General features: G+C 39.3%; 1 protein-coding gene across 2 annotated transcripts in view; it reads left to right on the top strand.

The window, feature by feature from the left end:
* The window catches only part of LOC133546255 (solute carrier family 4 member 11-like), a 112,568-nt gene that overhangs the window by 24,425 nt on the left and 60,213 nt on the right, over positions 1–27,930 (top strand). Inside the window, exon 1 of one of the 2 annotated variants that reach the window (XM_061892169.1) lies at positions 2,263–2,442. The exons of the other annotated variant lie outside the window; for it this stretch is intronic. Coding sequence (XP_061748153.1) covers positions 2,406–2,442 — 37 coding nt within the window. The 5' untranslated portion in view covers positions 2,263–2,405. Of the gene's footprint in view, positions 1–2,262; positions 2,443–27,930 lie in introns of those variants that run through there. 2 annotated transcript variants of the gene reach the window in all.

Below are 27,930 nucleotides of genomic sequence, written 5' to 3'. Positions count from 1 at the left end.
AAGTCGCATTTTGGGGGGAAATTTATTTGATAAAATCCAACACTAAGGATAAACATTTGAAAGACAATTTAAAATAAATAAAGAATAGTGAACAACAGGCTGAATAAGTGTACGTTATATGACGCATAAATAACCAACTGAGAAGGTGCCTGGTATGTTAAGGTATGTCATTCAAATACCAATAACATATAGAACATGTTATACGTTTACCAAACAATCCGTCACTTCTAATCGATAAATCCGATGAAATCTTCTTCCACGATGTCGCTTCTAAACAACTCTGCCATCTCCAGAGGTATGCGCCGCTTCCTCTTGTCGTTTTCTGCTCCATATTTCACTACATCCAGCTTGTAATCTGCAGTACATGATTTCCTTTTCGGTGCCATTTTTGTTCAGCTCTTCTCAGTTTTTATAAGTTACCGCCAACGTTGAAATTATCCGTTTTAAGAGCTACGGCAGTCGCATATATCAGTTAGTATCCCATGACCCACAATGCACTTCTGCCATGACCCTCCCCCGCCAAATTCTTATTGGTTGACGTGTGTGTGATGATTGCTGACATTTTCTTCGTCTCTTCCGCGAATGATATAAATAATCTAATTTAATATTTTACGGTAATGTGTTAATAATTTCACACATAAGTCGCTCCAGAGTATATGTCGCACCCCCGGCCAAACTATGAAAAAAAACTGCGACATATCCATCCATCCATCTTCTTCCGCTTATCAGAGGTTGGGTCGCGGGGGCAGCAGCCTAAGCAGGGAAGCCCAGACTTCCCTCTCCCCAGCCACTTCGTCTAGCTCTTCCCGCGGGATCCCGAGGCGTTCCCAGGCCAGCCGGGAGACATAGTCTTCCCAACGTGTCCTGGGTCTTCCCCGTGGCCTCCTACCGGTTGGACGTGCCCTAAACACCTCCCTCGGGAGGCGTTCGGGTGGCATCCTGACAAGATGCCCGAACCATCTCATCTGGCTCCTCTCGATGTGGAGGAGCAGCGGCTTTACTTTGAGTTCCTCCCGGATGACAGAGCTTCTCACCCTATCTCTAAGGGAGAGCCCCGCCACACGGCTGAGGAAACTCATTTCGGCCGCTTGTACCCGTGATCTTATCTTTTCGGTCATGACCCAAAGCTCATGACCATAGGTGAGGATGGGAACGTAGATCGACCGGTAAATTGAAAACTTTGCCTTCCGGCTCAGCTCCTTCTTCACCACAATAGATCGGTACAACGTCCGCATTACTGAAGACGCCGCACCGATCCGCCTGTCGATCTCACGATCCACTCTTCCCCCACTCGTGAACAAGACTCCTAGGTACTTGAACTCCTCCACTTGGGGCAGGGTCTCCTCCCCAACCCGGAGATGGCACTCCACCCTTTTTCCGAAAAATACGGTACATATACATTCACTATACAAGCATACATATACACATACTGTACATATACATTCACTGTACAAGCATACATACTGTACATATACAAGTACATATACATACAAACACTCATGCATATAATCACGTTTCATCAAACATAAATTACCGTTGTTGCCCTCGAGGAAACTGGGTAACACACGGCACACTGACAAAGCTTAATCTATTGTTACTATAACAATCTACAAGGTTAATATAGTTGGCTTCTCTTTCTTCCCATCCATTTATCTGCTTTCTTTTGTATTTCAAGTTATCATTACGTATATATTGTGCATCTTAACAATTGTATTGTTAATAGATGTATTTTTATTATTCATTATCAATAGTGCTATTTTTATTGGTATTTGTACTGCTCCATTTGTAGTGTAATAATGTTCATTGTCATTTCTGTATTATTACTTATTTCACCAACTGTTTCTTTACTATCACTTTTACCATCGAATTTGTACATATCCTATTTGCAGATGTTGTTCTATCGTTGTTTGCTTTTGATGTTTTTGTCTATCTTATCCCCCCCATCCCCCCCCAGTCTTCCTTTTCTTCTCTTTCTATCCTCTCCTGCGCCGGCCCGGCAGCACCAAATATTAATATAAATACATTGAATAAAGTCAAATACAAATAAGGCAACAAGACAAGCATCCCCAAGTGACCACAATAATAACATGTTGCCAAATCCATACAACTTAGACAGCCTAACTGTAACACCGCCACCAGATGGCACTGTGCTGGAGTTCCTAATGATGTGACGTTTTGACATGAGTCAGTTCAACGTCTCCGCCCCATTGCGTCACCTAACCACTTCCTCTTTCAAAACCCACGTGCTGCTTGGATGTGTGTGAGAAGAAAGAGAGAGAGAGAGAGAGAGAGAGAGAGAAAGAGAGAAAGAAGGGGGAGGGGTAGCACATTTCTGGAAAAGCAGGGCAGACTTGAGGATGATGGGTTGACACCTTGGGAGCATCTTACCTGAACTCCTAGACAACATGGAAGGCAGAAAGGTCCTCCATTTCGTGCCATCTGGTAAGTTCTTGGTGTGTGTGTGTGTGTTTGTTGGGTTGGGGGCAGGCTGTGGAGTAGGACGGGAACATCTTCCACGGTGCAACCTGAGCCACCTGGTGTCACGTGAAGACCCCCTCTCTTCTGTATGTGTAGCCTGGGTAGCACATATCACAACATTCATCAGCACTAACATGTGGCACTTGGTTTTAGGACTATGGCTGTATATTCTTGGGACTATGGCAGTAAATTCTTGGGACTATGGCTGTAAATTCTTGGGACTATGGCAGTTAGGTCTTGGGACCATGGCAGTCATTTCTTGGGACTATGGCAGTAAATTCTTGGGACTATGGCAGTAAACAAGTACACAGATGTCAGTCACCCTGTATTATATTTGGTGAAGACTCCCTCTCTTCTGTAAGTGTAGCCCGGGCAGCACATATCACAACATTCATCAGCACAAACATGTGGCAGTTAGGTTTTGGGACTATGGCTGTAAATCTTGGGACTATGGCTGTAATTTCTTGGGACTATGGCTGTAATTTCTTGGGACTATGGCAGTAAATTATTGTGGCTATGGCAGTAAATTATTGTGGCTATGGCAGTAAATTCTTGGGACTAGGGCAGTAAATTCTTGGGACTATGGCTGTAAATCCTTTGGACTATGGCAGTTAGGTATTGGGATTATGGCAGCAAATTCTTGGGACTAGGGCAGTAAATTCTTGAGACTATGGCAGTCATTTGTTGGGACTATGACAGTAAATTCTTGGGACTATGGCTGTAAATCCTTTGGACTATGGCAGTTAGGTATTGGGATTATGGCAGTAAATTATTTGGACTATGGCAGTAAATTCTTGGGACTATGGCTGTAAATTCTTGTCACTAAGGCAGTCACTTCTTGGGACTATGGCTGTAAATTCTTGTGACTATGGCAGTAACTTCTTGGGACTATGGCAGTAACTTCATGGGACTATGGCTTTAAATTCTTGTGACTATGGCAGTAACTTCTTGGGAATATGGCTGTAAATTCTTGGGACTATGGCAGTAAATTCTTGGGACTATGGCTGTAAATTCTTGGGACTATGGCTGTAAATTCTTGGGACTATGGCAGTTAGGTCTTGGGACCATGGCAGTCATTTCTTGGGACTATGGCAGTAAATTCTTGGGACTATGGCAGTAAACAAGTACACAGATGTCAGTCACCCTGTATTATATTTGGTGAAGACTCCCTCTCTTCTGTAAGTGTAGCCCGGGCAGCATATATCACAACATTCATCAGCACAAACATGTGGCAGTTAGGTTTTGGGACTATGGCTGTAAATCTTGGGACTATGGCTGTAATTTCTTGGGACTATGGCAGTAAATTCTTGGGACTATGGCAGTAAATTATTGTGGCTATGGCAGTAAATTATTGTGGCTATGGCAGTAAATTCTTGGGACTATGGCAGTCATTTGTTGGGACTATGACAGTAAATTATTGGGACTCTGGCTGTAAATCCTTTGGACTATGGCAGTTAGGTATTGGGATTATGGCAGTAAATTCTTGGGACTATGGCAGTATATTCTTGGGACTATGGCAGTCATTTGTTGGGACTATGGCAGTCATTTGTTGGGACTATGGCAGTAAATTCTTGGGACTATGGGAGTAAATTCTTGGGACTATGGCTGTAAATTCTTGTGACTATGGCAGTAACTTCTTGGGACTATGGCTGTAAATTCTTGTGACTATGGCAGTAACTTCTTGGGACTATGGCTGAAAAACCTTGGGACTATGGCAATCATTTGTTGGGATAATGGCAGTCATTTGTTGGGACAATGGCAGTCATTTGTTGGGACAATGGCAGTTAGGTTTTGGGACTATGGCAGTCATTTGTTGGGACAATGGCTGTAAATTCTTGGGACTATGGCAGTCATTTGTTGGGACAATGGCAGTAAATTGTTGGGACTATGGCAGTTAGGTTTTGGGACTATGGCAATAAATTATTTGGACTATGGCTGTAAATTATTTGGACTATGGCAGTAAATTATTGGGACTATGGCAGTAAAAAAACACACAGATGTCAGTCCCCCTGTATTATATTAGAACACTCACCCCTATACGTGTCAGAGAAAACTGGTTTCCAGTCGCTTAATCTAGATGTGATAATCACATTTTTCAAATGCCAAACACCATCAGACTAAAGGGGCTGTTTGCAACTTCCTCACAGTTAGGTTTTTAAAAGCAAAACAAAAAAACACATTTGGCTAGCTTATGTTACCATTTGTGTTTTAACAGAAGTATTTGTTTTCAAACTGTCTATATTTTTTACTGTTACTAAGTTTTATATAATATTAGGAAAAGATTGCTGTCACCCCCACCCGGTCTCGTCCACACAAATACACAAACAGCCTAAGAGAAGCAACTATATATGTGCAGTCATGTTATGATAAATGGTAAACGGGTTATACTTGTATAGCGCTTTTCTACCTTCAAGGTACTCAAAGCGCTTTGACACTATTTCCATATTCACCCATTCACACACTGATGGCGGGAGCTGCCATGCAAGGCTAACCACGACCCATCAGGAGCAAGGGTGAAGTGTCCAGCTCAAGGACACAACAGACGTGACTAGGTTGGTAGAAGCTGGGGATCGAACCAGGAACCCTGGTGTTGTTGGCACGGCCACTATCCCAACCACACCACGCCATGATAGAATATACATTCCACATCAGCAAATACTAGCTATCAAAATTGCTATCATAAGCAAAAAAACACCCAAAGCGAATGCGGTGCAGGTGACATGTGCGTGCGGAGTGCCGTTATTACGTCCCAGAAGCCACAAGAAGGCGAGACATGACGCTTAAAAGTACATTGGAAAGTTAGCGCCCTTTAGGGATCTGTGTAGGTGTTGCAAAGAGCCCTTTGGTATGCAAAATCAACTGTTCTTACTTACAGGTAGCTGTTTTTGTATATTTGGGATCTGCATAAGTGCACGGGCTGGACAATTATGGCAAAAATAATCACGATTATTTTGATATTGTAATCATGATTAATTACACAATTTGAAAACATGAGTATTTATTGTACCACCAAAACCTAACCTTAAATATATCCATCCATCCATCCATCCATCTTCCTCCGCTTATCCGAGGTCTGGTCGCGGGGGCAGCAGCCTAAGCAGAGAAGCCCAGACTTCACTCTCCCCAGCCACTTCTTCCAGCTTCTGCTGGGGGATCCCGAGGCGTTCCCAGATCAGCCGGGAGACATAGTCTTCCCAACATGTCCTGGGTCTTCCCGGGGCCTCCTGCCGGTCAAACGTGCCCTAAACACCTACCTAGGGAGACGTTCGGGTGGCATCCTGACCAGATGCCCGAACTACCTCATCTGTCTCCTCTCGATGTGGAGGAGCAGCAGCTTTACTTTGAGTTCCTCCCGGATGGCAGAGCTTCTCACCCTATCTCTAAGGGAGAAGGAAACTCATTTCGGCCGCTTGTACCCGTGATCTTGTCCTTTCGTTCATAACCCAAAGCTCATGACCATAGCTGAGGATGGGACCATAGATTGACCGGTAAATTGAGAGCTTTGCCTTCCGGCTCAGCTCCTTCTTCACCACAACGGATCGATACAGTGTCCGCATTACTGAAGACGCCGCACCGATCCGCCTGTCAATCTCACGATCCACTCTTCCCTCACTCGTGAACAAGACTCCTACGTACTTGAACTCCTGCACTTGGGGTAGGGTCTCCTCAAATTATATTACCTTAAATATAGTTGAAAAAAAATCTTGTAACCCATAGACTACAACTAGTAAAATAAAAATTGCAATGACAATAATTGTAAAAAACAACAGCAATATAAAAAAACTAAACAAAAAAAGTAGTTCTTCCTTTTGTTACTGTTTTTAAACTCAATATTTTTTTTACCTTTTACACCACCATAGTGTGTGTGCTTTTTGTGTAAAATAAAATAGAGACGTCCGATAATATCGGACTTTCGATATTATCTGCCCATAAATGCTTTAAGATGTAATTTCGGATATTATCGGTATCGGTTTTAAAAAGTAAAATGTATGACTTTTTAAAACACCGCTGTACGGAGTGGTACACAGACGTGGGGAAAAGTACAGAGCGCCAATAAACCTTAAAGGCACTGCCTTTGCGTGCCAGCCCAGTCACACATTATCTACGGCTTTGCACACACGCAAGTGAATGCAATGCATACTTGGTCAACAACCATACACGTCACACTGAGGGTGGCCATATAAACAACTTTAACACTGTTACAAATATGCGCCACACAGTGAACCCACACCAAACAATAATTTGAAAACATTCCGGGAGAACATCCACATCGTAACACAACATGAACACAACAGAAAAAATACCCAGAACCCCTTGCCGCACCCGCTACCCCCAACACCTCAACCTCGAGCCCCTTTAACTTCCTCATGCTCTCTTTGAATATGACCAATGTATGATCCTGCAACGACTTGGTATCGGATTTATACCCAAATTTGTGGTATCATCCAAAACTAATGCAAAGCATCCAAACAACAGTAGAGTAAGTGATTATTACATTTTAACAGAAGTGTAGATAGAACATGCTAAAAGATAAAGTAAGCAGGTATTAACAGTAAATGAACAAGTAGATTAATAATTCACGTTCTACCGTTTGTCCTTAATAAAGTTGACAAAATAATAGAATGATAAATGACAATATGTTACTGCATATGTCAGCAGACTAATTAGGAGTCTTTGTTTGTTTACTTACTACTAAAAGACAAGTTGTCTTGTATGTTCACTATTTTATTTAAGGACAAACTTGCAGACACTAGACACTAGTGATTTAGGGCTATATAAGTAAACATTGATTGATTGATTGATTGATAAGTAACAAAGCCAATAATGCAATTTTTTTGTGGTCCCTTTTATTTAAAAAGGTATTGTAAAGTATGGAGTATCGAAATTATTTTGGTACTTGTACCAAAATATTGGTATCGTGACAAAACTAATAGGAGGTATATTTAGCAAAGGTGCAACAAAACGCACACCTGACTTACTACTCCAAAATGTGTTTTCCTAAGAGTTTCCTGACCTTACAGACCAGGCAAGTGTCGTGGTTACCACGAATGAGTTAAAGCGCCCAAATCCCAGATTAAGAAGATTATGAAGCAGAAAAAAGGTCTCATGTTACAATCAGTTTCAGGTTTTTCCTAGTAGTAGTAGCTGTCTCGTTTTGCCTCACTCAAACCGAATGTCAGGATAGAATTGTAAAAAGATTCACACGGGGCACTCCGAAGGTTATTATTGCGTTCATTGTGTCGTATGAGCAAACATCAGCTTGTTTTTCAACTGCTGAAGTGGACTGAGGTGTGAGGCTTCCTTCCTGCTATTTGCTTTATTTTCTATATTGGGACCCAAAGGGCAAACACAGCTCACGCACTAACCGCTGTTAAGATAATTTAGGCCATGGGTGTCAAACTCTGGCCCGCGGGCCAAATTTAGCCCGCCCTGTAATTTGATTTGGCCCTTTAGGCAAAATCAAATTAACATTAGAGCTGGCCCGCCGGTATTATACAGCGCTAATACTCATACTTGCCAACACTCCCGATTTTCCCGGGAGATTCCCAAAGTTCAGTGCCCCTCCCGAAAATCTCCCGGGGCAATCATTCGCTCAAATTTCTCCCGATTTCCACTTGGACAACAATATTGGGGGCGTAAGGCACTGCCTTTAGCGTTCTCTACAACCTGTCGTCACGTCAGATTTTCCTCTATACAAACTGCGTGCCGGCCCAGTCAAACTATACATGCGGCTTTGAACACACACACAAGTGAATGCAAGGCATACTTGATCAACAGCCATACAGGTCACACTGAGGGTGGCCGTATAAACAACTTTGACACTGTTCCAAATATGCGCCACACTGTGAACCCACACCAAAAAGAACGACCAACACATTTCGGGAGAACATCCGCACCGTAACACAACATAAACACAACAGAACAAATACCCAGAATCCCTTGCAGCACTAACTCTTAAGGGACGCTACAATATACACCCCCTAACCCTCACCTCAACTCTGCCCACCTGATTGTTATTTTATTTGCAAATGTATTAACCTGTGGAAAAAGTTAATGTTGATATTTACCTCAGAAGGCTGCAAATAAAGAGGCATTAAATGTTTTTATTTAAATTGTATTTAATATACCATTGATGTTTTTTTGTTTGTTTTGTGAAAGTTGATTTTGCACTATTAAGTTGTATAAGCGTTGCTTGTTCCATAATAAGTGTTAAAGCAATCAGTGTAGCAAACAGAGAAGTAATTAACGTTTTATTCATGCACTTTCTTTTACTACTTCAAGGCGTGAATGTTTGATTCATCCATTATTGTTATTTTATTTTCAAATGTATTATTAGCCAGTGGAAAAAGTTTATTTTGATATTTACCTCAGAAGACTGCAAATAAAAAAGAAGCATCACATTTTTATTTAAATTGTATTTGATATGCCTTAGATATTTTTTTCTTCTCATTATTATTATTATTAATATTTGAACCTCGATTTTGCATGTCACTACAAAGTTATATTAGCCTTGCTTGTTCAATATTCAATGCAAAACTTGTTTGGGTCCCCAGTAAAAAAGGTTAATTTGTTCAACCTTGGCCCGCAGCTTTGTTCAATTTTAAATTTTGGCCCACTCTGTATTTGAGTTTGACACCCCTGCTTTAGGCTGATTGAGTTTGAACACGTGTACAAGTAACGGCCATACACTGGGAAGGAAGGCCATTTAAATGCAGGGTTTCCCTTACATCAGGGCTCGGCAACCTTTACCACTCAAAGAGCCATGTTGACCCGATTCACAAAATAAAGAAAACAATGGGAGCCACAAAACTCTTTTGAAAATTTAAAATAAAATAACACTGCATACAGAGTTTTTTTTTACTTTGTGCTATGTATAAACCAGGGGTCTCAGACACGCGGCCCGCACCTTAATACGAAGATTTAATGATAGTGGGGCCCGCAAGTTTTTTATGGATGCCGCTTGACAGCACCACATTTGCCAACTCTCCCGAATATTCCGAGAGACTACCGAATGTCAGATCAACTATTCTCGCGAAAGTTTGCAGAACTTCCCTCGATTAACAATAAAAAGGGCAACCTTTGAAGGTGCTGCCTTTGACGCCCTGTACAACACGTCCAATCAGCTTACCGGCCCAGTCACATGTCGTACGAGGCTTCTGCTGTCACACGCACACAATTGCAAGGCATACTTGTTCATATGCCGTACAGGTTACACTGAGGGTTGTGATATAAACAACTTTAACAGTCTTACTAATATGCGCCACACTGTGAACCCACACCAAACAAGAATGACAAACACATTTTGGGAGAACATCGGCACTGTAACACTACATAAATACAAAACACTCTTCCGGGCTACATTATACACCCTGCTAGCACCAAATCCCCCCACACCCTCCGTGCGTCGGTTGAGATAGGCGGGGTTTGGTGCTAATGTAGCCCGAGTAGAAGAGTAGGGATGCATGGAATTCTGGGTATGTGTTCTTTTGTGTTTATGTTGTGTTACAGTGCCGATGTTCTCCCAAAATGTGTTTGTCATTCTTGTTCGGTGTGGGTTCACAGTGTGGCGCATATTAGTAAGAGTGTTAAAGTCGTTTATATCACAACCCTCAGTGTAACCTGTATGGCTGTTGACTAAGTATGCGTTGCAGTCGCTTTTGTGTGTTAACAGAGGCTGAACATAAAATGACCAGTCAACACGCAGATCGCGTGATGTAAAAGCGGACGCGACGACATGTAGAGGAGCTTAAAGACATTGCCATCACTGCATACCCTCAGTATTGTAGTCCAGGTGAAAATTGGAGAATGTCATCCCCGGTGATTTTTGAGAGAGGAACTAAAATACAGAAACCTCAAGGAATAGTTAGTTGGGGTCAGCAATTTAGCAGCTGAGCCACATCAGAGTGACCAAAGAGCCGCATGGGGCTCCGGAGCCGCGGGTTGCCGACCCCTGCCTTACAGATCGTGGCGCCCGGCTATGGAAAAATAATAGCTAATAAACCTTTAAAATTTGTTTTTTTTCACGTAAAAGCAAATGTAAGTAATATACTGTACGAATGGATATATATACACATATAGCCTATTATTTGGGCATTATTCACTATTGATCCACCAATAATTTGGCTGCTGAAAAAAGACTTTAATCACAGAAACAGCTCTGTTTCAACCTTTTTTGAGCCGAGGCACATTTTTCACCGCCAGCACAAAACATTAAAACATGAAACTCAGCAGCCGATATTGACGACAAAAAGTTGTTCTCGCAATTGTTGGATATGAATTCAAACCATAATCAACCATGCATCACTATAGTTCTTGTCTCAAAGTAGGTCTACGGTCACATCTTATTGAGTTTTTTGGTGTTTTCCTGTGTGTAATGTTTTAGTTCTTGTCTTGCGCTCTTATTTTGGTGGCTCCTTCCGGATTTGTTGGTATTTTCCTGTTGCAGTTACATGCCTTCCTTGAGCGTTATTCCTGGCTCCTGCTTTGTTTTAGTAATCAAGACTATTTAAGTTGTGCGGACGCTATCATAATTTGTATGAACATTGTTGATTGTCATGTCATGTACGGATGTACTTTGTGGACGCCGTCTGCTCCACGGGATGTAAGTCTTTGCTGTCGTCCAGCATTCAGTTTTGTTTGCTTTGCAGCCAGTTCAGTTTTAATTTTGTTTTGCATAGCCTTCCTTAAGCTATGATGCCTTTTGTTAGCGGCACTCGCCTTTTGTTTATTTCTGGTTTAAGCGTTAGATACCTTTTTACCTGCACACTGCCTCCCGCTGTTGTCTTCATATTGTTATCACAACAAACTATGTTCCCGACATCTACGAAGCAATTAGCTACCTGCTGCCACCTACTGTTATGGAAGATTATTACATGGTTACTCTGCTGAGCTCTAGACGGCACACACATTTAACAACGGCATATTATAAATATATATCCATCCATTTTCTACCGCTTATTCCCTTTTGGGGTTGCGGGGGGGCGCTGGCGCCTATCTCAGCCACAATCGGGCGGAAGGCGGGGTACACCCTGGACAAGTCGCCACCTCATCGCAGGGCCAACACAGATAGACAGACAACATTCACACTCACATTCAAACACTAGGACCAATTTAGTGTTGCCAATCAACCTATCCCCAGGTGCATGTCTTTGGAAGTGGGAAGAAGCCGGAGTACCCGGAGGGAACCCACGCATTCACGGGGAGGACATGCAAACTCCACACAGAAAGATCCCGAGCCTGGATTTGAACCCAGGACTGCAGGAACTCCGTATTGTGAGGCAGACGCACTAACCCCTCTGCCACCGTGAAGCCCACACATTATAAATACTGGTTAGCAAAAATATTTATAACCCAATTAGATTAAATTACATAATCTCCCACAAAGTGTTGTCCCGATACCAATATTTTGGTCCCGGTACCAAAATTATTTAGATACTTTTCGGTACTTTTCTAAATAAAGGGTATCACATAAAATTGCATTTTTGGCTTAATTCTAACAAAAAATCTTACTGTACATTAAACCTATGTTTCTTATCACAAGTTTGTCCTTAAATAAAATAGTGAACATACAAGACAACTTGTCTTTTATTAGTAAGTAAGCAAACACAGGACTGTAATTTAGTCTGCTGACATATGCAGTAACATACTGTGTCATTTATCAATCTAATATTTTGTCTAAATATTTAGACAAGTGGTAGAAAATTAATTATTAATCTACTTGTTCATTTACTGTTAAGATCTGCTTACTTTCTCTTTTAACATGTTCTATCTACACTTCTGTTAAAATGTAATAATCACTTATTAATCTGTTGTTTGATACTTTACATTAGTTTTGGATGATACCACAAATTTGGGTATCAATCCGATACCAAGTCGTTACAGGATCATACATTGGTCATATTCAAAGTCCTCATGTGTTCAAGGACATATTTCCTGAGTTTATAAACATAATATAAATAAAAAAATAACGAAAGAAGAAAAAATATTGACGTAACCATAGTAGTATCAACTAGATATGCTACTGTACTTGGTATCATGACAGTGGATGTTAGGTGTAGATCCACCAATGGCGTTTGTTTACATTGTGAGGCCAGTGAGCTACGGTGTGTAGTGAAGCATGGGGGGTACTTTTCAGAGGCGGTATAGTACTGTATGATTCATTAGTATCGCTGTACTATACCAATACCGGTATACCGTACAACCCTACTCAAACGGCACACCGGACAGTATACCACGGCACACTAGTGAACACAGTGGTTAAAAAACACTGACGTAAGCAATATTCATGGTGTTGTCTGGAGCAGAGGCACAAGTCTTCGATGTGGACGTACTTTATTACATCATAGATAGACCCGCGGACAGGGATGTACAAAATGTGCAATGGGCACATTTTAACAGGACTGTGGCGCTTTAAAAGAGAGAGAGTGCAGTTGTAGCAGCACTTGAAGTCTCCAAAGTAAGGCTGGGCCACACAGACAAGACTATGTATGCTGATGAATTTTTCCATATCATCCAATCTTGATTATAATTACCATTTTTTTGTTTTTTAACTAAAGGCGGATTGTCCTGTGCAGGTTTTTCACAGGGTAGCGTTGCAACCCTAAGATTTACTACTGCAGTATATTGTAGCAAACATTTCCGCCGTGTTTAAGGTAATAATAATATGCTAATCTAATATATACTAACCGAGCTATACCACCCCTGGTAGAGCGGCTGTACCAGCAACTTCAGGGTTGCAGGTTCGATCCCTGCTTCCGCCATCCTAGTCACTGCCGTTGTGTCCTTGGGCAAGACACTTTACCCGCCTGCTCCCAGTCCCACGCACACTGGTTTGAGAAAAAAAATGCAACTTAGATATTGGGATTCACAATGTAAAGCGCTTTGAGTCACTTGAGAAAAGCACTATATAAATATAATTCAGGTCACTTCAATTCACTAATCAATCAATCAATGTTTATTTATATATCCCTAAACCTACTCAGTGGCCTAGTGGTTAGAGTGTCCGCCCTGAGATTGGTAGGTTGTGAGTTCCAACCCCGGCCGAGTGATACTAAAGACTATAAAAAAATGGGACCCATTACCGCCCTGCTTGGCACTCAGCATCAAGGGTTGGAATTGGGGGTTAAATCAACATAGATGATTCCCGGGCTCGGCGCCGCCGCTGCCCACTGCTCCGCTCACTTCCCAGGTGGTAGTCAGGGTGATGGGTCAATTGCAGAGGACAGATTTCCCCACACCTAGTGTGTGTGTGTGACAATCATTGGTACTTTAACTTTAAATAACAAGTGTCTCAAAGGGCTGCACAAGCCACAACAACATCCTCGGTTCAGAGCCCACACAAGGGCAAGGAAATACTCACAATCCAGTGGGATGTCAATAGGATGTCTAACAGCTGACAAATGTCATTTTGTTCATACTGTATATATAATTATGCTTACAAGAGGTGCAACAGTACACTTAACCCACGCAATGGTCAGAACCTGGTTTTAAGGCCACGGTTTTGCGAGGCTAAAGAGAACAAATTTTCTTCCTCTGAAAGTTTTTTGTTTTTTTTTGCTTGTCATCACTAATATTCTGCAGTGACGTATAATTGGTGTACTTAATACTATTAGACTTTTGTTTCGAGTTAACATTTACTATGATTTTTTTTATTTTATTTTATTTTATTATTACTATAAAATAAAATATAGTAATATTCATATCTGAACCGAGGATGTCGTTGTGGCTTGTGCAGCCCTTTGAGACACTTGTGATTTAGGGCTATATAAATAAACATTGATCGATACTAAACAACCCTTTCAAATGGTTAATTGTTATTTGTATTCTTTGATTACTTGTATACATCAGTGATTCTCACCAGTGTTTGTTTTTTTGGCAAACAGCAAGCGCTGACCCACATTGTGGAGTTTTTTTTAAAACACAAATGCTGTAGCTTATATTTAATGAAATTACATTAAAGTTAGGTTTGGATTATGAGTTGCAGTAAATAATGTGAACCAACACATAAAACAAGTTCAAAGATTATTTCAGGAACAAAGTGTTTTTTATCCACAAACTCAAACATCTTTTTAATTGTCTGCGGAGTTTTTTTTAGGACATGTTATATCAGAAGAGTTGAATATTTGCAGACATATATTTATAAAAAAGTCTCATTAAAAATATTTAGACATAAAAATGCATTTTTCTCATTAAAACCTCTAAAGGTCTTAGTGGCCACATGCGTGGACAGCACCTTTTAGCTCTCATTTCCAAGATTGTGAACACTATTGAATTATGGTCTTACGGCCCTTATACTGCCATCTGGTGGTGTCAGAAGAGTATAAGAACAATGGAATTTGGAAAAAAAAAATGTGTGAAAATAAGAATTAGCGTGTCATTAAACATAAATTACTCGTTTGTTACTTATGGACTAAGTCAAGGGTGTCCAAAGTGCGGCCCGTGGTTAATTTTTTTACGGCCTCAAGCACATTCTAAAAATACGATTAAAAAAATAAAAAACAGAAAAAGTGGTACAAAAGAGTAAACAGGTGAAATGTGACAAGAAAATGTTGCAATGTTTACTCTAATAACACAAAGCTGCCATGCAGGCTGTTATTTTAAAAAAATATATTTAATCAAAATCAATGTCACATTAAACATTCCACTTTGAGATAATTTGGGGGGAAAAACGTTGCATATTTTGTGTTTGCCATATAAAAAAAAGTGTTTTTTTTTCTAAAGAAGGGCCTAATAAGAACAAACAAAAAACATGAACAACAATAAACATTATAGTTGACAGATGGATCTGAAGTTGATCTCAAGACGATTCTGTTTGAAGTAAACAGTAAAAAAAAAAAAGTTATTTATTTTTAGTGAGTAGGACCGTTTTGGATCCCCAATAATTTTAGTGCGATATTTTTTTGTGTCATTGCTAAAAATATAATAAATTGAAATCAATGGTGTTATGTGTTGACATTTTTAAGGCTCCAATTATTCTATAATCTCAAATATTCCACTTTAAAACTCTATTGGGGGAAACTATTGCATATTTTGTGTTTTTTTTCCATAACAAAACAGACATACAACTTAAATCTTTAAAAATGTTATATTGACAGATAGACCTAATGTTGATCTAGAGATTTAAACCTTGAATAACAATAATACAAAATAATGACACATTTTAAGTATTTTTTTGACCAAAATCCTTTGGGGTTTCTGGGATTAAGCCTGAGTGGAGGCCTAAATGTATATTTTTACACATATATTGTATTGGTTTTTGAAATAAAAACATATCAAGATGGCCCCCGCTTGCTATGATTTTCAGTGGAAAAGGTTTGGACACCCCTGGACTAAGTACATCATATAGAAAGATGATTCTTAGTTTTTTATTCTAATTAGGGTCCAATAAGCCCACATAGCCATCCATCCATTGTCGCTTAAGCCCACATAGCAAAGAGAAATAAAAAAAAGCATGTAAACAAACAGCCTGGGCCTTAAGAGGTTAAATTAGTAAATGTGATTATTCCCCCTGTGGGTACCAAAACTGTCACATAGATGTTCTGTGAGTGCCTGCAAGTCTGTTCAGGATTACTGGTGAGCTGCAGTGAGACTAAAGTATGTCACTAAAGTCGCTGCTCCTTTTTAAATGTTGTGTTTCAACTTCTATGATAGTGTTAAAGTCCATCCATCCATTTTCTACCGCGTGTCCCTTTCGGGGTGGCGGGGTTGCTGGAGCCTATCTCAGCTCCATTCAAGCGGAAGGTAGGGTCCACCCAGGACAAGTCGTCACCTACGCAGTGGCCTAGGGCAAAGTAAGGCCTGGGGGCCACATGCGGCCTGATTAGCTTTTCAATCTGGCCCACCGGACATTCCCAAATATTATTTTTTTATATCTTTAAGATGGAAAGTGTAGCAGCCATTATGATATGGAGTCATCATTTCAAATGACCACAAGTCTTGAACTATACAACATATTTCAATGGTTGGAATCTGGGCTTTTGCACAATATTTTGGTGACTGTTGTCCTGATACCAATATTGTTTAGATACTTTTCGAAATAAAGGGGACCGGAAAAAAATGCATTATTGGCTTTTTTTAACAAACAATCTTAGGGTGTGGCGGACCGGTACTTTTCAGAGGCGGCATGGTACCGAATATGATTTATTAGTAACGCAGTACTATACTAATACCCGTATACCGTACAACCCTACTAGTTACTATGGTAATGTACGTCACAGCAGGTCAGACGAGGCACCAAGCAGTGTGGGTGGGGAGCGTTTCCACAGAGTGTTTCCAGAGCCTGAAATGTGTGTGTCAGGGACAGACGTGGAAGGAGATTTTTACAAGGACGTTCTAAAACTTAGTGATGTATCACATATATCAGATTGTAGATGTTTTGGTTTTTCTACCCTTCATGTTCATATTTCGCTGTGTTTGTTGCATTTGGCTTGATTGTAAAATATGTCGATTGAGAGCAGGTGTGACGTTCATATGTTCTTAATATTCAGGGTTTTATCATTCATAGAAAACAATTAAATTCCATTTTTAAGGTGGTCTGTCATAACATTTTTAGCATTCAATCAGACATTATTGGGAGGTTTTGTATTAGTTTTCCTAAAAATAGATATACCAGCCCCCAGACACATTTTTTTCTCTAAATTTGGCCCCCTGAGTCAAAATAATTGCCCAGGCCTGGGTTAGAGTCACACCCTGAGATTGGTAGGTTGTGAGTTGAAACCCCGGCCGAGTCATACCAAACACTATAAAAATGGGACCCATTACCTCCTTGCTTGGCACTCAGCATCAAGGGTTGGAATTGGGGGTTAAATCACCAAAATGATTCCCGGGCGCCATCACCGCTGCTGCTCACTGCTCTCCTAACTTCCCAGGAGGTGAACAAGGGGGTGGGTCAAATGCAGAGGACAAATTTCAACTCACTTACTGTGTGTGTGACAATCATTGGTACTTTAACTTGAACTTTTAACTTAACTCATCGCAGGGCCAATATTGATGGACAACATTCACACATTAAGGCCAATTTAGTGTTGCCAATCAACTGATCCCCAGGTGCATGACTTTGGAGGTGGGAGGAAGCCGGAGTACCCAGGGGGAACCCACACATTCAAGGAGAGAACATGTAATCTCCACACAGAAAGACCCTGAGCCTGGGGATTGAACCCAGGATCGTGCTGCCCAGTGTTAAAGTCATATTTCCTTATGTTCTTCTGGGTTGCACTTCCAGCTGTTTAAGGGGACGAGGCACAACATGATTGGACATTAATTAGGTTGTGACAAGACTGGCACACACACACAGGACCGCGGTCAATAATGGTGGATTGTTCCTTGCAGGATTATACCCGAGCACTATTGCTTTCTTACAGTTTACTGCTGCGGTAACTTCTAACAGACATTTACGACATGTTTGATCGAGGAAATACGGTAACAGCTGATCACTGTGATCGAACACAAATTAATCACGATCATATAATTGCCCAGCCCCACCACAAACCAGAGTATAGTCTACAACAGGGGTCACCAACACGGTGCCCGCAGGCACAAGGTCGCCCGTAAGGACCAGATGAGTAGCCCGCTGGCCTGTTCTAAAAATAGCTCAAATAGCATCACTTAACAATGAGCTACCTCTATTTTTATTTAATTTTTTTTATTTACTAGCAAGCTGGTCTCTCGCTTTGCTCGACATTTTTAATTCTAAGAGAGACAAAACTCAAATAGAAATTGAAAATTCAAGAAAATATTTTAAAGACTTAGTCTTCACTTGTTTAAATAAATTCATTTATTTTTTTACTTTGCTTCTTATAACTTTCAGAAAGACCATTTTAGAGAACGTTAAAAATGATTTTAGGATTTTTAAACACATACACCTTTTTACCTTTTAAATTCCTTCCTCTTCTTTCCTGACAATTTAAATCAAGGTTCAAGTATTATTTTTTTTTATTGTAAATAACAATGAATACATTTTAATTTATTTCTTCATTTTAGCTTCTGTTTTTTCGACAAAGAATATTTGTGAAATATTTCTTCAAACTTATTATGATTAAAATTCAAAAAAATTATTCTGGCAAATCTAGAAAATCTTTAGAATCAAATTTAAATCTTATTTCAGTCTTTTGAATTTCTTTTAAAATTTTTGTTCTGGAAAATCTAGAAGAAATAATGATTTGTCTTTGTAAGAAATATAGCTTGGTTCAATTTGTTATATATTCTAACAAAGTGCAGATTGGATTTTAACCTATTTAAAACATGTCATCAAAATTATAAAATTAATCTTAATCAGGAAAAATTACTAATGATGTTCCATAAATTATTTATTTTTTTTTTTCAAAAAGATTCGAACTAGCTAGTTTTTCTCTTCTTTTTTTCCGTTGAATTTTGAATTTTTAAGTGTTGAAATTGAAGATAAACTATGCTTCAAAATTTACTTTTCATTTTTTTTCCTGTTTTCTCCCCTTTTAAACTGTTGAATTAAGTGTTTTTTTCATCATTTATTCTCTTCAAAAAACCTTCCGTAAAAGGAAAAAAAAATGTATGACAGAAATACCCATTTTTTATATATATATATATATATATATATATATATATATATATATATATATATATATATATATATATATATTTATCAAAGGTAAATTGAGCAAATTGGCTATTTCTGGCAATTTATTTAAGTGTGTATCAAACTGGTAGCCCTTCGCATTAATCAGTACCCAAAAAGTAGCTCTTGGTTTCAAAAAGGTTGGTGAGCCCTGGTCTACAATAACACCAGAAGATGTGTTGCTGGCCATTTTTGGTAAAGAAAGTCACTAAAAGGATTGGAAAAGTCTCTAGAAACTTGAAAAATTCTCAACGGAGTACATTGGACAAAAAGCAGCAACAACTTAAATATGTTGCAAAATATATAGGAACACATTTTAATACTTATGAATAATATTTGTTTTGAAATGTATGTATAGCATTTTTTGGAGCATTTTTAAAGAATGTATAAGCAAATTATATGATGACTTCATTTTGACCACGACCCCAGCCAGGCGCCACCGCCACAGATGTATTGACAATCTGGGACATAGCCTTGAATAGTTCTCAAATTATTTTGATTCCTTCTTCTCACTGATAGTAGGTGGCCTTAGTGGTGACAAATAAACTGTGTGTCTTACATTTATCATTCCTGCAGGACGAGGAATTAATAAACATGCTACGATGCACGCGGCAGGAGGATATGCTAACCGCAAGCTAGAGATCTCGAATGTAAACAAAGGTCAGCAGATCGATACAAATATTGACAGTGACGATACCAAATATAATATCATTATATGGTTAGTGCTACAGTGGTTCGAGCAATATTTTTTATAATCCCCCCAAAAAATTTGTGGCTTTTGTTATCATTGAAAAACTCAGGAAGTTAGTCCCTGGATACTGGACGGCTTTAACAGCAAAAATCAAAGGATTTAAATTAAAGCCAGTAGTGGGAAAACATTGAAATATTTAATTGATATTGTTACTCCCCCCTCCTGTTTTTTGATTTGATTAAATTTGTGATAAAAAATGTCATTTAATGATCCTGAAAACTTTTAAGTATCAGTATCAGCCATACTTGCCAACCCTCCCGGATTTTCCGGGAGTCTCCCGAAATTCAGCGCCTCTTCCGAAAACCTCCCGGGACAAATTTTCTCCCGAAAATCTTCCGAAATTCAAGCGGAGCTGGAGGCCACGCCCCCTCCAGCTCCATGCGGACCTGAGTGACGTGTATAAAGAGCGTGTCTGCCCAATGACGTTATAACTGTAGAATGATCGAGGGCGAGTTTCTTGGTTTCTTATTTGGGTTTATTGTTCGGCAGTTTCATCAACGTCCTCCCAGCGCGGTAACAACACACAACAACAGCAGTCTGTTTTCGTCTACCGTAAAGCAGTTTGTCTGCCATAAACAGCAATTTTGTGACACTCTTAAACAGGACAATACTGCCATCTACTGTACATGCATATGGTTAGAAAAAAAGGATGGACAATGAGTAGATCAATCAATCAATCAATGTTTACTTATATGAGTGTTATGTGTGTGTAAATGTGTAAATAAATGAACACTGAAATTCAAGTATGTCTTTTATATATATATATATATATATATATATATATATATATATATATATATATATATATATATATATATAAAATACTTGACTTGGTGAATCTAGCGGTAAATATAGAATAGATTAGAATAGAATGTACTTTGTTGATCCCTGGGGTGAATTCAGCACCACAGTTCGCTCACAATAAACAATGATAATAATAAATAATATAATATATATATTATATATTATATATATATAATATATGAATAATATAAATATACGCCTCCTAACTTAACCACGCCCCGCCCTGCCCCCAACCAGACCCCGCTCCACCCCCGACCACACCCCCCACCTCCCGAAATCGGAGATCTCAAGTTTGCCAAGTATGGTATCAGCATTTATACGACCAATGCTGCCCCTATGTACTTGGCATTGGATCGATACCTAAATTGGTAGTTAAAAAGTTGAAAGTACCAACTATTGTCACACACACACTAGGTGTGGCGAAATGATTCTCTGCATTTGACCCATCACCCTCACCTGGGAGGTGAGGGGAGCAGTGAGCAGCAGCAGTGGCCGCGCCCGGGAATCATTTTTGGTGATATAACCCCCAATTCCAACCTTTGATATTGAGTGCCAAGCAGGGAGTAAATAGGTACCTTTTTTATAGTCTTTGGTATGACTCGGCCGGGGTTTGAACTCACAACCTACCGATCTCAGGACACTCTAACCACTAGGCCACTGAGTAATACCGCCCAAAACTCAAACTAAGATGAATAAGTGCTTAGTACATATTTTATCATAAGTGTAGATAGAACCATGTTATGACAGTAACCAGATATTATGTAAGGAAATTGGCAAGGTGATTAATAGTTTTGAGAAAATAATACAACTGCAAATGACGCGATATGTTACCGCATATGTCAGCAGCTCAATTAGGAGTCTTTGTAACCCGTTTTGAAATTGTTCTATTATTATTTACAGTACATACTACTGTAAAGAATATAGCGTGACATATCGTGATCGCAGGAGGCTGCAATATGGATTTTAGGCCACATCCCTCATCCCTAATTGGGACATGAGTGATTCTGAAAGGGTGGATAGACCGCCCAATATAGATTATTTAAGTATGTTTAAATTAAGTTATACAGATGTGTGGGACTAAAACGCATAGCCAACAACAGGCAGGAGATAAGAGAAACCATGCTGACTGCTAAGATAGTTTGAATGTGAGGTCGTGAAACAACAAAAGAAGGTTTTCTGCACTTCAATGGAAGTTTAACTGTAAGGGGGAAGAGGAAATTAGCAAGTAGATTAATAAATCAGCAGCAATGTACCACCTGTGTAAGGTGCCTGCCTGCGCAATTGCGCATTGCTCACATGTCCTCTGCACACAGCGACTTTATGCTGTGCATAAAATAAAATCCAAACAAAATAAATGCCAAACTTATTTGTTCTGTGAGTAACAGGTGACAAGAAGCGGCCACAACATATAAAACAATGTCCGTCTACACTCCATCCATCCATTTTCTACCGCTTATTCCCTTTCGGGGTCACGGGGGGCGCTGGCGCCTATCTCAGCTACAATCGGGCGGAAGGCGGGGTACACCCTGGACAAGTCGCCACCTCATCGCAGGGCTCCGTCTACACTCTACACTGTTAAATTATTCTAACGTCTGTCAAAGCACTTATAGAAGGACAAGTGGCTTTCAATCACTTAATTAAGTAAAACTGTTTGTCGGCCGTAACCATATATATATTTATACACAAACCCCGTTTCCATATGAGTTGGGAAATTGTGTTAGATGTAAAAATAAACGGAATACAATGATTTGCAAATAATTTTCAACCCATATTCAGTTGAATATGCTACAAAAACAACCTATTAGATGTTCAAACTTATAAAAATTTTTTTTTTTTGCAAATAATCCTTAACTTTAGAAATTGATGCCAGTAACACATGACAAAGAATTTAGGAAAGGTGGCAATAATTACTGATAAAGTTGAGGAATGCTCATCAAACACTTATTTGGAACCTCCTACAGGTGTGCAGGCTCATTGGGAACAGGTGGGTGCCATGATTGGGTATAACAAAAGCTTCCCAAAAAATGCTCAGTCTTTCACAAGAAAGGATGGGGCGAGGTACACCCCTTTGTCCACAACTGCGTGAGCAAATAGTCAAACAGTTTAAGAACAACGTTTCTCAAAGTGCAATTGCAAGAAATTTTGGGATTTCAACATCTACGGTCCATACTATCCTCAAAAGGTCCAGAGAATCTGGAGAAATTACTCCACGTAAGCGGATGGCCGGAAACCAACATTTAATGATTGTGACCTTCGATCCCTCAGACGGCACTGTATCAAAAAACGACATCAACCTCTAAAGGATATCACCACATTGGCTTAGGAACAGTTCAGAAAACCACTGTCACTAAATACAGTTTGTCGCTAGATCTGTAAGTGCAAGTTAAAGCTCTACTATGTAAAGCGAAAGCCATTTATCAACAACATCCAGAAACGCCGCCGGCTTCTCTGGGCCCGAGATCATCTAAGATGGACTAATGCAAAGTGGAAAAATCCCCTCCAGCCTCCATAGACATGCACCTGAGGATAGGCTGATTTGCAACACTAAATTTGCCCTAGTGTGTGAATGTTGTCTGTTTATCTGTGTTGACCCTGCGATGAGGTGGCCACTTGTCCAGGGTGTACCCCACCTTCCACCGGAGTACAGCGGGGATAAGCGCCAGCACCTCCGTTATACAATATCGGAATATCGGATATCGGCAAAAAAGCCATTATCGGAGATCTCTAGTCGTGAGTAATCTTAATTTAGGGGAGCAGTTCCACATTTTGTGTAGAGAATTAGCTGCTGGCTGCGTTTTTCAGCCGGGGGACCAAAAATAGTGTCAGTCAGACAGGATAGGTATTTGTGATCGCCATTAAAAAAACATAAATCCGCAATGGCCAATCACATACTTTTTTACCACATTCGGCAGCTAATCCATCAGCACATCCCGAGCAGTGACAGTATTATTATATTCACTATGTATTACTGCAGTACTTTCAAGTTTTTACACTCTAAGATCATTTTTCCGCAGTGGTATTGAGGTAGTACATCTTTATAATCAGCTACAGTCATGAACCCCTGTGCCAAGATAGACCTTTATCTTTACGATAGGGCGGCGTAAAGGTCTGGCAGCCGACCCGCGTGGTACAAATACCCGTGTTGCTGTGAGACTCTGCTGACGCGCGGGAGGCCTTGGGAATGTTCCGGCTTAATCTGGGAGAGGACCTCGTCTCGCTCAGGAAGAGCTATCGGAGACAAACAGCTCATCCTTTTTGCAGCGTCTGAGAAACACACGGCTGCTTATGAAAACACGGCACACAGCCGGCGCCGCGCTTTCCATTGTAAGTGAGAGGGAAATGTTTTCAACCTCTCAGCACGTGGTATTCTCCCACGCCGCTTCGTCTTCACTAACGTGGTTTCTGCAGGGTGCAGAGGCGATGTGAATGTTGTTTAGTGCCGCACAAGGCAGACTACAATGCGGAAACTATATCAGTCCACAGAGGGAGTCCAGTTTCTACACCAACTTACTTTACCTCTAGAGGAAAATACGCTCTTGTCCAGGGGTCCCCAAACTACGGCCCGCCAGCATCCAAAATCCGGCCAGCGGGAAATCCCAAGTTAAAAAAATATTAAATATTTATATTTTATTTTTAATTTTTTTTTTATAATCTGTCCTTTCTATTCCATTTTACTCTCCTAGCCGCTCAGGTAAAACATATTGTTAAAAAATGCATTTTCCCATCGATAACTTGAATCATCAGCGACAAGTGCACCCTCTTTCAGTCAATTAGTTAGTAAATGGAGCATCATTTCAAAAGTCACCCGCTAGAGAAGGAAGAGTGCTTGAATCTCACGCATGTCAACATCTCCGTTCGGTGCCACACCAAAAAAATGTCGAAAAAACTATTTCCACTTCAACACCGAATGAAAAAAAAATCAACGGCAGAAGGAGATAACGTCAGCAGGAACCTACCACATAGCGAAGGACATATTACTTATTTGACAGTTATTGAAATATCTTGTGTGACATCATGCACAAAAGGGCACTTTTTTGTTGTAACTATTGTAGTGGCGTTCTGTACAAAAAGTGCACTTTAATTTGGTGTATAGTTTGTTTTAAAATGTCTGACAATTTTGCACTTTCTGTTTTGGAAATGCCATGAATGTTTGTGCCACTGCTTAATAACTGTTTAATAAATACAGTTTTGCTAAATTGACTTAGTTGTGATTTCCCTCTCTGCATGAAAGTTTAAAATGAGCATATATTAATGCAGTATGAACAAGAATGTTTTAATGTAGACACATAGAATCATCATACTGCTGTCATTCAAGGCTAAGGCAAAATATTGAGATATATATCGTGTATCGGGACATGGCCTAAACATATCAAGATATTAATAAAAGGCCATATCGCCCAGCCTTAATTCCAAAACATTTACAAATTAAAACTGAAGAAAATAAACACATTTAAAAACACAAACAACAAAATGGCTTTTAAGAAACCAGTACAATATTTGATGTTTCCTCTGCCAAGAAATCATATTGTGTATCTATTTATGTTCCATCCATTTTCTACCGCTTATTTCCTTTGGGGCCACGGGGGGCGCTGGTGCCTATCGCCGCTACAATCGGGTGGAAGGCAGCGTACACCCTGGACAAGTCACCTTCTCATCACAGGGCTAACACAGATAGACAGACAACATTCACACTCAAATTCACAATCAACCTATCCCCAGGTGCATGTTTTTGGAGGTGGGAGGAAGCCGGAGTACCCGGAGGGAACCCACGCAGTCACGGGAGAACATGCAAACTCCACACAGAAAGATCCCGAGCCTGGGATTGAACCCTGACTACTCAGGACCTTCGTATTGTGAGGCAGACGCACTAACCCCTCTGCCACTGTGAAGCCCAATACCGCAATAATAATGATAATTTTGGTTACAATAACTATTTAGCCATATTATTTATTGTTTTAGTTATATGTATTTTTGAGGGTCTACCACCCCTTCCTTAACTGACACATAACTTATTGTATTGTGATAATAAAGTGCAACATTTTGCTAACAGACATAATATATTTAATTGTTATTTATTTTATTCAAATTGCTTCAACTTTGATATTTAAATGTTTTCATTCCAATTACAGCGTTAAATTGGTCAATAAATATGTATTGCATTAAAAAGGGTATAGTTGCATTAACAAATAAAATACAAGTATTCCCTTTCAACACAACGGCTGGGCTGTCTTTGCACAAAGTGATCGATATATTCTCGACCGTTTCGAGTTGAAAAAGACTGGAAGTCAATTTGTTTGATGTCACATTAACAGGAAGTGAAACAAATCATCACCTAATTTGTATTTATTACAACAAAAAAACAGTCCAAAAAATTTACAAATTAAAAGCAAAGATAAACACGTTTGAATACACAAACAACAAATTACAATAATTGATGTTTCGTATACCAATAAATTATTTTGTGTATCTATTTGTTAGTTATTACAACAAAAACATGACTTGGTTAAAATATTTTAGTTTTTCTATATACATCAAACAATACCACAATAATGATAACCGTTATAATAACTTTATTTAGCCATATTATTTATTGTTATATTTGAGGGGCTCCCGATGCTTCCTTAACTGGGACATAACTTATTTTATGCCTTTTGGTTGGGCTTTTTAATAAAGTGCAACATTTTGCTGACAGACATAGTATATTTAATTGTTACTTATTTTCTTTAAATTGCTTCAACTTGGGTATTTAAATGTTTACATTCCAATTACGGCGCTAAATTAGTCAAGAAATACAGGTTTATTGCGTTAGAAAGGGTCTTCTAAAGATCCCACAAACTTGTTTTAAAACCTGCGGAGACCTGGAATTCCAGGCTATAGTTCCCAGACTCTGGAACAATTTGCACCAGTCCACCTGTGATCTTGACTATGTTGAAAGTTTTAAGAAACATTTTAAAACTTCTCTTTTCAGTTGATGCACCTTTTATCATTTTTAATCCACTTTGAATCGTTTTTATGATGTTGCCCATGTTGTTTTAAATTGAATTGTATTACTTCACTTATGTTTTGTACAGCGCTTTTTGATTTTATCTGTCAAAAGCGCTTCATAAATACAATTCACTTACTTACTTGAAAGGGTATAGTTGCATTATTATTATTTCATCAGTGGTATATTTCTTCTCAAAATAATGTTGACAGTAATATTGTTTATCGGCAACAATTTGTCGGTCATTATATCGTCCAGCACAGTGGTTCTCAACCTTTTTTCAGTGATGTACCCCCTGTGAAAATTTTTTTCATTCAAGTACCCCCTAATCAGAGCAAAGCATTTTTGGTTGAAAAAAAAAGAGATATAGAAGTAGAATACAGCACTATGTCATCAGTTTCTGATTCATTAAATTGTATAACAGTGCAAAACATTGCTCATTTGTAGTGGTCTTTCTTGAACTATTTGGAAAATGAATATACAAATAACTAAAAACTTGTTGAAAAATAAACGAGTGATTCATCTATCCATTTTCTACCGCTTATTCCCTTTTGGGGTCAAGGGGGCCGCTGGCGCCTATCTAAGCTACAATCGGGCGGAAGGCGGTGTACACCCTGGACAAGTCGCCACCTTATCGCAGGGCAACAAGTGATTCAATTATAAATAAAGATTTCTACACATAGAAGTAATCATCAACTTAAAGTGCCCTCTTTGGGGATTGTGATAGAGATCCATCTGGATTCATGAACTTAATTCTAAACATTTCTTCACAAAAAAGTACATCTTTAACATCAATATTTATGGAACATGTCCATAAAAAATCTAGCTGTCAACACTGAATATTGCATTGTTGCATTTATTTCCACAGTTTATGAACTTGCATTCATATTTTGTTGAGGTAATATTCAATAAATATATTCATAAAGGATTTTTGAATTGTTGCTATTTTTAGAATATTTAAAAAAAAATCTCACGTACCCCTTGGCATACCTTCAAGTACCCCCAGGGGTACGTCTACCTATTCTAGTGTCAGTACAATAATAAGGTTGCAAAGGTAAAATTCCTTTTCAAGTTTTTGTTCATATAATGTAAAACCAAACATCACATCTATAAAACAAAGCACAAATTTACCATGAATATTGTCCAGGATGAAGCGACAGATGCCCAATACCATTTAAATATATATTATATATATATATATATATATTTTATTTATCAAGAGTATATACATTGAATTATTTACATTATTTACAATGGGGATAGGTTGATTGGCAACACTAAATTGGCCGTAGTGAGTGAATGTTGTCTATCTGTGTTGGCCCTGCG

Source organism: Nerophis ophidion, linkage group LG29 (assembly GCF_033978795.1).
Source record: "Nerophis ophidion isolate RoL-2023_Sa linkage group LG29, RoL_Noph_v1.0, whole genome shotgun sequence".
Classification (NCBI taxonomy): domain Eukaryota; kingdom Metazoa; phylum Chordata; class Actinopteri; order Syngnathiformes; family Syngnathidae; genus Nerophis; species Nerophis ophidion.
Note: the sequence above shows the minus strand (reverse complement) of the source record. Positions and strands in the feature narration are given on the sequence as shown.